Consider the following 12,124-nt stretch of genomic DNA (forward strand, 5'->3'; position numbering starts at 1 on the left):
ATTTACAGTTCCCTTCAGGACTCTAATGTTTGGTTTTGCCTGAGTTTGAAGGTGGGAAAATAATTTGTGATCTTTACAGTGTCTGCTGTTGTTCCTACTTCATTATTCAGCATATGTAGATGGTAATAGTAATATAGAAAATATTTTATTAAGCTTGTGGAAGAGCAGTGTTAAAATTGAAGGTTAATTTAGGTAGGTGTTGAATTCCCTAATACAATTGTGAGGGGGAGAGTGAGGATTGGGCTTTCTGTGTCTTTGCCTTAATACAATTGTTGTTCAAAACTATTTCAGAACCAAGTAGGTCATGAATATTAAGGGATAAAGCTTTGTTTAGTTCATGAAACTTAGGAAGTTTTGGCAGGATTTACCAGTACCATCTTTTTCTTAGTAAAATTCCTTAGGAGGCTTCAAACTGAAGTTATTCTCTCTCCTGTGCAATGGTAGCTTTCCTTTTGGGAGTGAAGGGATGGATGCAGTTTGGATTCTTAAGTATTGATACTTTCAGTGGCTAAAATACCTCAGGTTCCTCCTTCACATTCTTCTCCAAAGACAATTACAATCCTGAAATACTACAGTGTTTCTCCTTGTTTCCTTCAATTTTTAAGGCTTTAAATGATAGGGGCAATTAAACACTGTCTTTTAGGAATTAATTATCCAAAGAAAACTCAGATACAAAAGGCTCATTTAGTGCTGCAGGACTATGTTGCAAATATCCTTTAAAGTTTAAAGCATAGAGTTTGGGAAGATGCAAGTCACCTGTGTGTTCATTGCTTGCTTCAGCCCACCATCCACGGAGTTTCTAAATAATTTAGATTTTCATCATTCTGCAAATGAAACTTCCTTCAGAAATCCTGCCAAAACCAAACTGTAGTGCATGAGCACTAGATGATTTCTTTGAGTGTACTTGATATCCACTGTTTTAAATTATCTTCAGTGATGTTGCAAATAGCCTTTTGTGTGCAAAGGAATATATAAGCCCAAGGCAGAGAAGAAGCTCTTTGGGATGGCTGAGCAGAGTTTTGAACAGTTGGAGCAGAAGCCATGGGTAACGCCCTGATGAGAGAAATTAGAGCATGCATGCCTGCGTAATTTCTCCTGTGAAATGAAGAATAAAGAAGAGCCAGAGGAGAGTGGAAGTATAGCACAATTCCAGAATGTCTAAACCAGGAATTTTTTAACATACAACCAATTATTCTGGTTAGTATAATACAGTGTGTTGAGACACAAAGCAACACTTAACTGCTATCCTCTGCTTAAGCAAAATGGGTCAGAATGATCTTCACCTCACTGGCTGCTCTGCTTTAGCAGGGCTGGGCTCTGTTTAGCAGGACTGGACATTGCTTTAGCAGGACTGGACACTGCTTTAGAAGGGCTGGGCTCTGTTTAGCAGGACTGGACATTGCTTTAGCAGGACTGGACACTGCTTTAGAAGGGCTGGGCTCTGTTTAGCAGGACTGGACATTGCTTTAGCAGGACTGGACACTGCTTTAGAAGGGCTGGGCTCTGTTTAGCAGGACTGGGCTCTGCTTTAGAAGGGCTGGGCTCTATTTAGCAGGGTTGGGCTCTGTTTAGCAGGACTGGGCTCTGCTTTAGCTCGACTGGACTCTGCTTTAGCAGGACTGGGCTCTGCTGCTCAGCTGCTTGGGACAGTGGGGGCTGAGGGAATGGTCTCATTCAGCCACTGCTGTGGCTGTCGAGCCGTGGGCACTGTGTCAGTCAGGCTTGCTTCCTCCAAGCTGCCAAAATCTGTGAGGACAGTGGGCTGCTCATTTATTCTGCATCCGGATCTGAGTGCAGAGAAGTGACACTTGTAGTATCTCCAGTTGTGTTTCATAGATGTCCCTCCCAGTGTCACTGTTGGTTCCAGTTCTTGACTTGCAGCAGGAGAGTTGTGCTGGTTGAGGTGTCAGGTAGCTGAAGTGCACACATCAAGTGTAAGTGCTAGGCCACATTATCTGTGTGCTCTGCATATCAAACAGAAATTACATTCTGTTCATACGTGATTATTTTTTAACTGATTGCCAGGCTTGCAGCAAGATTCATACTCCAGAACAATGTCTTATGTAAAGGAGTTTGAGATTCCTGAGTTTTACATTTAGAGCCCACAAGTTGTGCTACAAAATAAAGTAAGTTGTGGTCAAACTAAGGAAGTAATGTAATGCACTATGTTCCATAGTACTTGCTCCTCACAAAAGCTGCAGCTTTTCACCTAAGACACATGAGTCTCACAGTCTTGTGTTCCTGGTGGGGCTATTTAGGGATGCTACCGTGGGAAGTCATTCTTGTGATTTTGCAGCCATAGTTTATTTTTTAATGATACATCACTATCCCTCTCAGTGGGACATGAAATTAAATTGAGTGGCTTCTTTATAATTCTGTTCTCGCTGTGAAATTCTGATGGAATCAGCTTACCAGACTAGAAAACAGATGTGATGCAGGTAGAACTTTGTTTTAAAACATGTTTAGAGAAAGTGTAAGAGAGGTTTTGATTTTACTTTTCCCCATGTGTTAAGATTTTCTGAAGTACAGGACAAAGATCCACTTCTTTACTCCTATTTGCTGTAACAAAAATGGCAAACTAAAATGGCAAACTTCTCTTGTGCATGGCAGAGAATTCTCTCCATGCATCCTAAGTATGTGTTGGGTGTGCTTCAGTATGACTATAAAGCCAAATGAAATATCTCTCAATAGTGAAATCAGGTTTATTACAGTGTAATTTCTTTCTATAAACAAGTCTCCCTTTAAGGACTTTTATCTGAAATTACTGATGAATGTAATGGTATTAAATAATAAAATACTGTTATGATGCCAAAAAGAACATCTCAGTCTCTTTGATCTTCATTTTGGCTAAATATAGAAAATTTCACTAGAGACTTTTGTAAACAGACTCCATTAATCCTAACAAATTGTTTTGAAAAACAGCAACTGTAATAGATGTTGATTAAGACAGTGAATAACCTTGAGTTTTAATTTTCAATACAGCATGAGTTAACTCCACATTAATTGGAGTCACGCCTCTAAGTCATGTTGTACTGCTCTGAAATCCACGTGTGCCTACTTCTGTTTGTCTTGGCTTTAATTAATCATTCCCTTATTTCTTGGCAGCAGCCTGTTATTGGGCAGGGAAATATGGATCCAGGTGTAGTCTTGAGCCCCTGTAGCTTCTGCCTGCCTTCTGCACACATGGCTCTGTGCAGCACAGGAGGTCCTGGCAGCAGGAGTCTTGCAGCAGATGAAACACAGATATGTCTGTACTATTTCCAACTGGAGTGCTGATGAGATTTCTCTAGTAGTCTTTAAGCCTTTCTTCTGTCATTGAAAAAGTTCAGATTTCATTTTTTTCTACAGTTGCAGTGCTTACTAACATTCTGTGCATGTGTAATGTAGGTTTGTGTGTTTGCACCTAGCTTAATTTTTTGTTTTGCCACAAAGCTTTTCATGACTACCTAAGAATAAGAGGGATCCCGTTCAAAGAAATGCAGACATCTGTTATTTATGTTTAGAAAAAGAAATGCATCTGGTTCTGACAACACATCATTATTTTATGTGCTTCTAAAGAATGCAGCAATTGATATAATTATCTGGATTCAGAGTGTCAGTGGAGTTAATAAAGAGCAGTGCCCTGAGAACTGCAGTGTGTGTATGGCTTGGCTCTCTGTGCACTTTGGGGACCTCTTTTCTGATTGCTTTGTTCTTTCAAAGTTCCCTGATGGGACAGGGCAACAATTAACTCCCATAAAGCATGAGCCCAGGAGCAGCTGGGCCCACTAATGATGGGCAGTATGGATTTGTGCTGTGCCATGCATGAATTTCTCCCCAGGGATACTCCCTTGGTATCATCCCAGCCTGTCTCATGCCATTGAGTGCCCTCAGGCAGCGTGGTGTTGCTCCTCGTGGCTCACCGTGCATGTGGGCATTGAGTCCTTGCTGAAAACACTGCCCCAGAGCAGTTTCAGGTGCCTTGTGGATGTCACCAGTCTGCTCCAGCTGGTCCAGAGGAGCAGAGGCAGAAATGGGGCTGTGTTTCTTGATCAGTTCCCCACTGTGCAGCCCCTAAAGACAGACCTGACTCCCAGGTCTTCCTGAAGCTGGTGTACCAATTACAGTTGAAACATAATTTCTATTTTCGGAGTTTAATTATTGGGAATTTGCCCGTTTTCCTTGTTACTTCTGGTCTTGAAAGCTAGATTAATGGTCAAGCATGTGGAAACAAATTAGCAATTCGGTACACGTAGCCTGCAGTGGGGACAGAATTAACTTGGTCATTGAATTGCTCAACTTGTCCTTTATCACCTACTTCTCACCTGGATCCAGTACATGCACTGGGAAGATAACTGTGAGAAAGTTTAAATGCCAACACATGGAATAGCAGTGAAGAGTAGAAGCTGGCTGAGAAGCTGAAGGCAGAGTAGTCAGTCTGGTGTAAGGTGTAAGTGTGGTTTGGAATGTGCACATTAACTGCAGGGTGTAAGCTTCCAAGGAAAGCAAGAGAGCAGCTGTAGGAGGAGGTAAGAGATGTCCTCTGTCAGAGGAGTTTTTCTCTTAGCCTTATCTGTATAGAGAGTTATGGCAATGGCCACCCCAAGCTGCCAGGCTATTGTGACTGTTCTCCTAACTTGGAGGGGAGGAAGAGAAGCTTGTGTTGTTCATAATACTGCAATATTGGAAGAACTAAACACAGGTAGTGTGAGTTCTTTGCCTGCTCTGACTCTGTTAAACACAACTGTTGGATATTTTAATCAGTTTTATTGACACCTGTATACAGCTTCCAGTTATTAACATTTGATTTATTTAAGTGTGTGTGCAGTAGGAAAGTATTAGATTCCCCATCTCAGCTAAGGGCTTGGTCTTAATAAATTGCTGTCTTCTGGTGGTCCCTCAGAGCTTTAATGAAAGATGCAGTTGTACTTGGTAGCTAGAAACAATACATTCTTAAAAGATAACTAGCTATTACTGTAATGGTCATTGCAGAAAACAAATGAAATTAATTTAGTTACTCTGTGGCTGGAATTACATTATTAGTCAAGTTGATGATGTGTTTCTGGTACTACAGAAGCACAGAAATTCGTAGCACTGTATGAAGACATTTTTATTTCAGCTCTCATTACAGGCAAGCTAAACATAACTCACTGACAATGAAAAACACATGTAATATGGTAAATTATATATGGGTTAACTGTCAGTCAGTCACTTATTCTCTGAGCAATTGCTGCTGCATATGTACTACTTATTTTCTGGGGTTATGGGGGGAGAGTACATTTTTAGTTTATGTGACTTCTATAAGCAGTAAAAGAAGCAGTTTTTCTAGCTCTAGTACTGGCACAATTACTGTCAACTTTTGCAAGCGTGGTACTGAATACAGACTGCTGCCTGAAGCTCCCTGCCTGGTGCCAAGGGGCTGACTAGGAAGTGTTTTTGTGAAGTGTGTACTCAGAGCTACAGCTGCGCTCATGGTTGAAGACTGAACCATTTCTGTGTTATGCTGGCATTAAAACAGTGTGACTTTCAATGTGAATTGAAGGCACTTGGATTTAGATTTGCTTCCATGCTTTTAGCAAATCAAGTGCAATATTGACCTGTTGGCATAAGAAGCTAATTGGAACTAAATGCTACAAAGTGTTGTGAAGTAGATTTTTTTAATTGCATGCTGCTCTAAAATTGCCTTTAATGAAATTGAGAACTAGGAGCTTGAAATATTTTTTGTTAGAATAGTTGATATTTCATTTGCATGTGGGTTTTTGCTGATTATTTGTTCTTTCTCTTTTTATTTCTTTCTTAGTCTTCATGAAGAAATCATTGACTTTTATAAGTATATGTCTCCCAGACCTGAAGAAGAGACAATGCGGATGGAAGTGGTGTCCAGAATAGAAAATGTTATCAAAGAGCTCTGGCCTAATGCAGATGTGAGTAGGACACTGTTTTATTTGTTAATATGTAAAAGCAACATTTTGTGCCTCTTCACTTTATGGAATATTGAATATTGCAAATACTGTTTATTTTTCCATGCTAAACATAAAAAAAAGACTTCTGGTGAAATGAGAGGGGTCATCTTTCTTACTCAAATAATACAGGATAACATTTTCTATCACACATAGGATCAAAGACAAGTTAGTCCTGCTGCAGTGAAAGAAAAGGCAAAAGGTGTGGCAATGTTCAGTCTCGTGAATATTTATTTGATAAGGTGAATGGAAACATATCAGACATGCGTGTATTGTGTTTAAAGAAAGCTTCTGAAACTCCTATCTTTAGTAGCAGGGCTTTTAGTTCAAAGACTTGTGATCTTGAATAAATCTGTTAAGGTGGTGTACCAACAATATCAGATTATGTAGACCATGGTATTTTTAATGGGCAGTTATACTAAATTGATATATTTTACAAATTAAAAAAAACTCAGAAGTCTGTGTTTAGGAAGAAACAAATCTGTAGATCTGTGTGCTGAGCTGTGTAATGCCTCTTTCCACTGAAGTTTTTGCTAGTATGTACTCATTCAAAACAAGAGCTTCTCCTATGCAGAGCTATGGGATTTTTTGATAAAGGTTAGATTAAAAAGAAGACAGAGAAGTTGCATTTATAAGTCAGTATGGTTTTATGGGGACACAGTTGGGTTTCTGGCATAATTGAATCTAGTTTAATTATATTCTTCTACTAATATTGTGTTCATTTCCAGAACGTAAATTTCAAGCTGTAGTCATCTATTTGTAGAGAACAGTAGCTGAAAATAAGGGGTTGTTAACCAGAAGAGCAAACCAGATTCAGACAGCAGAATCCCTAGTATAAGGAATGCTCTTTGATCCTGCCACAGTAAAAGACAGTGTTTTGACATGAGTGACTTAAATCCACTGTTCATTTCAAATCTTCTTAACCTGTTTTTTGGAATGCCTTTTTAGAAATTGGCAGAATATGACAGAATGTGAATTCTGTATAAGTTCTATGTATGGGATGTGTGGGTTTGTGTGTAAAATATACTCACATTTTCCAAGAGGTTATTGTTATGGACAATGTTTCAGAGAGCATCGTATGGAGGGAGCACTCCGCTCGGTGATTGCTGCCTTTGCACAGCTGGAGGGAGGTGTTTGAGTCATTACTCCACAGGTCTGGCAATTTTCTCTTTGAGCAAACGCAGTAACCTTTCCATGGGAGCTGTGTAAGAGAGCAGCATGTGCCACAGATGTTGCACAGCTCTCCTCTAACCCAGTGAGACATTCAGGTGGACCCTAATCAAGAGCAGGAGTAGTGGTCTGGCAGGCAGTAGTGCAGGAAACAGTGTGGGTGCCACACCCTGTGAGTGCCTTGGAGGAGAGGATTTCACCAAAACCACTGAGGCTTCAGCCTAGAGATGTTGCAATTTCCTAGGCAAGTTTGTGTGCTGCAAACTTAACTAGGCTAATGGGGTGAATGGATTTATTACCAGGGGATCTCTCTTTGTTGCCACTAGCACTTTGAATGGGGCACAAGAACATACTGCGTCCAGAGATACTCTGTGGGACAGAGGCTTGATCTGTAAAAGTCTTTTGTATTAAAAGTAACTTTTTATGTACATATATAACATACATGTTTGTGTGTGTGTGTGTGTAACTTTACATCCTTGAGCAAATAGTCTTCCTTTAAACTGCTGAAAGTTTTCTGTAGCCACCAGGTATTTAAGGAGGGGAAGCAAATTACGAGTCCTACCACAAGTGACAGCTGACCACTGGGCTTAGCTGTGACGTGACTGAGGGGAAGCACACACTGTGTAGTTGAAAAACCAAAGTTCACTTTTCAATTAGTGCCAGTTAAATCTGCCAGGACTGTCTTTCTCCACTGTGCTTGAAAATGTTAGAGAGCGAGAGTGTGCCAGTTCTTTTTCTCAAGTCAGTAACTGTTCTTCAAAGCCCAACTGCATTTTGTCTGCAGTTGTTACGTTGAGGAAGAATTCTCCTTTTGTATGTCCTTCCGTTTTCTGGAGGCTGAAAGGGAACTGAATGGTGACAGCAGCATTACTGTGGTGTTATTTTTCCAAAACTTATTTTGCCAGATCAGCTTGGGAGCTGAACCGCTGAACTCAACTGTGTTCGACTTGGACAGTCTCTTGTAATTTTTCAGTCCTTTGAGTTAATCACTAACCTTTTGACAATCTGTGTTGGTTTAGCTGCTTCTAAGATTCAAGTTTTGGGTACATGCTCTGGGAAGGTGGAGTGTTACCTGGTCCAATGTCCTCAGCTCTAGCTGTAGTGTAAAGTGATGAGTTAATATTTAAGCTGTTCCTTTTGAGTCGTTGATACAGCCAAACCAGCTTAAATAAACTTGGAAGTTAAACATACACATTTAGCTTCTAGTTTCTCACTAAACACATAGGTAAGACATAAAAAAATATATAAATACATAAAAATCCAATACTGAGAAAAGAAAAATATGGCTTCATGAATTTAAATGTACAGAGAATGTACATGTGGAATGTGCCTGAGCACATTCCTTTTTTTCCCCCTCCCCTGTTCCATTTAGGAAAAGGCTGAAAAAGCATATGGGGGGGGGGGGTAAAACTAGGTATCCTAAACTGTTACTTTATTTATAGAAGTTAGCAATTGTGTCATTTGCTCTCTTACTCAAGGGAATGTGCTTAGAAGGAAACATTCCTAGTAAGTGAGAACTGTTCTTGGCGTCAGCAGGGCTCTGACCATAAGAAACACTTTAATTACGCTGAAACCAAACAACCCAAAACATTTAAATGAAAACTTTTTAAGACAAATATTTTTGACAAGTTCAGTAGGAAAATTTGGCTACTGAACAAATAAGTACTTACACAGTTGAATTTAGGATACATTTGTAATGATATCCTCAGCTTCATGTCCATGTGACCACATAGATCCGAAAAGAGGGAATGTTACATATTTCACACACTTAAATTATGAAAGTACTAGGATTTGGAATGAAGGTAAAATGATGAACTCTAGTTCAACAAACTTCAGAAAATTCTACGGAAAGATGTAGAAGAAAGGGAAATTAAATTGGCTGTGGATGTTTTTTGTTGTTTTGACAGAGGGATTTTGGTACCAGAAATTTACCATGCTTTTGTGGGTTTCCATTCTTTTGTGCTTAGTGAGCATGTATTTGGACACATACTGTAATTAAAGCTCCCTCAGGAACTGTGGAATTTATTATGAACAAGTTCACAGAAGTGTGGGATAAACAGTAGCAATAACCTAGAGGAGTCGGAGTTATTAGAGTACTGTGAAGACTGAATTTATCTTATGAGTGCAAATACAGATCTCTGTCCACAAGCTATAAGAACATGATCAGCAGCATTGGCACACCACAAAAACTAATGCTCACATCTCAAGTCATAATAGTGTTCTGGTTTGGGATGCTTTCAATACATGCATAGCTACAGAGCTTCAACAATTTAAATTCCAAACTGATAATAAATCAGAATCCTTTAAAATCTGTGTTCTGATTTCTCCACTGTTCCTCTTTTGTCTTTCCGGTTTTTGTGAGAGAGTGGTTGAAGTGTGGGTGTGGGTTTCTTTTTTAATAGTTCAGTGTTTCTCATACTCCAGATTATTGTAGAAGAGCAGATGTTGTCTCATTCCTTTTGGTAAAGGTCATATATGTTGTATCAGTAAGTTTATGAATACTTTCAGGGTTGTTTATTCAGTAAAGGCTCTCTTTGCTGTTCAGCTGAACACACTATTTTGTTTGATATTGTGAAAGCACATTTCGTTTTTTCCAAACCCATCAGTGGTTGTTTTATTGTGCAAAAGCTCTTTTCTTGTGTTTTTGGTGCCTGAATGAATCCTGGTTTGACTGAACCCAGTTTCATAGAGGATACTTTTATTACTACCCTGGATAAACACAGTGATTATTATTATTACATTCTTAGCTTTGTGATGCCTTTATGCTTTTATACAATATTGATGTTCATGCTGTGGCACTTCTCACAGTCTTTGCCAGTTTGAGAAGCTATGAACTGTCAATATTAACTTTTTATTGGGCTTGGGGTGAGGGGCTGAGAGGACTGAAGTGATAAAAAATAATCAGGAAGAAGCACTCAAACTGCTTCTTAGTCTACTAAAGTATTAAGGCACTTGCAAAACATCATCTTTTCTTCCCTTTTTCTTATCCTGAAGGGGAAAAACATAAAAAGTGGGTCATTGACATACAAATAGGTGGCAATCAAGCTGGTGTATGAGACTCATTAAAGCAGAATACTCAAGTCTGTATAAGGTGGCTCCAGGAAACATCAGAAGAATGGCTGAAAATTAGCTCAAATGTGTAGATATTTTTTACTTTGAAGTCTCCCCAACCTCCCTTTGAGACTCAGCACATGAGTCTGACCTCCCTGCAAGGCTTGGCTAGGTAATGAGAGCGTGGTTTTGGACAGCTTACAGGGGAAACCTGATGGTTTACACCTCCAGTGCTAGATATTACAGCATAATAAAGTAATTCCGTGGGATGTGAAGTTCTCCGAAACTTCCAATTGTTGTTTAAGCAGAAATAGACAGAGTTGTGCTACTTGCTTTGTAATGCAGAAAAAAATGGGGCATGATGGAATTGGTTTTTTTTAAGTATGCAAAGCAATGGAAATATGTTAGACTTCGAAATGCTCAGATACTGAGAGGTATACTTTGAGATGTGAAAACAAAAATCAAAATTAACTGATACTGTTTTTCTTAAATATTCTGTCATCGTTAAACATTTCAAAATCTTGGATTCTGGGTTTTTGACAAATTTGGTCATGGGAACAATTTTTACATTGCAATGCAGTTGTTTATTAGAAAAGGCAAAGTTATTAATGTTTTATGAGTAAAAACAATGAGGATCAGCTGTTTGCAGTACATTGAAGGTATGTATGCTTTAACAGATGTGTTCAGTCCCTGTTAGCAATACCAAAATCTACCAATGGAGGGTAGCAATAGCCAGCCTTTACAAGCAGCCTAATAAACTTTGTCTTCTGAAGCCTGAAAAATTTCTTAATTCATCCTATATGTTTTCTCATATATCCTTTTCTTGTATTTCAGGTGCAGATATTTGGAAGTTTTAAAACTGGTTTATATTTACCTACAAGGTTAGTAATTTTTCAGTGTAAATTCCACACAAAAGAAAAGTAACTTGTTGGACCTGTAACCCTGGGGTGATTTATCTGCTCTCTCAGGATCTGTGCTACTTGTGTCAATACTTGTTATGCTAAGCAAGTATTAAGCTATTAGTTCTCTGCAAAGTGTACAGAAATGCAATAAATAAGACTATTGACTGTAACATGTGTCTATATAGATCTTGCATGTATCAGTAGAAGGTTCTGAAATACCATGTGGTCAGAAAAGGCTTGTGTTGGAATTTGGCTTCATTAATGCAAAAAGATGATGTTGGCCCTAAAAGAAAAGCTAAATTTTATTTCCACAGATGACTAAATCGAAACCTTTAATGTAACATTGTTAATATTAGCGCTGAAGAAAAAATATTACAACAGAACTGGTTTTTTTCTTTCAGTCTTCTTTTGTGAAATCTGTACAATAGTCAACATCTACCTTTTCCAAATTTATTGCTAGTTTTCATAAAGAGTCGTTAATCAGTGACACTGGTATCTTCTGTGTAGAAATTGTGAGTATTTATGACAACTAAATAGAAATTGAGTGAAATGCTTAAATGGTTGTAGGGGATAAACACATTTAAATAGCATAAATCTGAGGATAGCTTTTGAACTGAGTTCCATACTTTGGGAACAGGAGGACATCTAGTACTGACTGCAGGTGAGGAATATCCTCATTATTGTTCCATCTCTATTTGTAAAAGAAAGAACCTGACAGATGCTTTAGTTCCTGCTTTAGTTTCAGGAGTTGTAAGGAAGTCGAATTTCTCACTTTTTGTTTGTAAAGCCGGAAGTGAGGTGTGCAAATATTCATTGTTTTCACATTTGGCCTCATTTCTGGCCTTATTAAAATTTATTTTAAATAGGCTTAATTAAATATGATTTGATGCTGGTAATGCTAGAGAGATATTCCTGGTGACTTGATGGATATTTTACGATATTTCCGTGATTGTTTTGAAATAGATGTAACAAAAATGTTTTTCTGTTGTCATATACTGCCTTTCTTGAGTATTTGTTTCAGGTGAGGTTTTGGGGGAGAACAAATGCAGATACTTCAAATGC

General features: G+C 38.7%; 1 protein-coding gene across 1 annotated transcript in view; it reads left to right on the plus strand.

Moving 5' to 3' along the window:
* TENT4B (terminal nucleotidyltransferase 4B) overlaps nucleotides 1-12,124 on the plus strand; it is a 41,509-nt gene that overhangs the window by 15,583 nt on the left and 13,802 nt on the right. The window contains 2 exon segments of the mRNA XM_059481332.1: nucleotides 5,780-5,903; nucleotides 10,995-11,041. Of these exon segments, the coding sequence (XP_059337315.1) occupies nucleotides 5,780-5,903; nucleotides 10,995-11,041 (171 nt within the window).

The sequence above is a fragment of the Ammospiza nelsoni genome, chromosome 13, assembly GCF_027579445.1.
Source record: "Ammospiza nelsoni isolate bAmmNel1 chromosome 13, bAmmNel1.pri, whole genome shotgun sequence".
In the NCBI taxonomy this organism is placed as follows: domain Eukaryota; kingdom Metazoa; phylum Chordata; class Aves; order Passeriformes; family Passerellidae; genus Ammospiza; species Ammospiza nelsoni.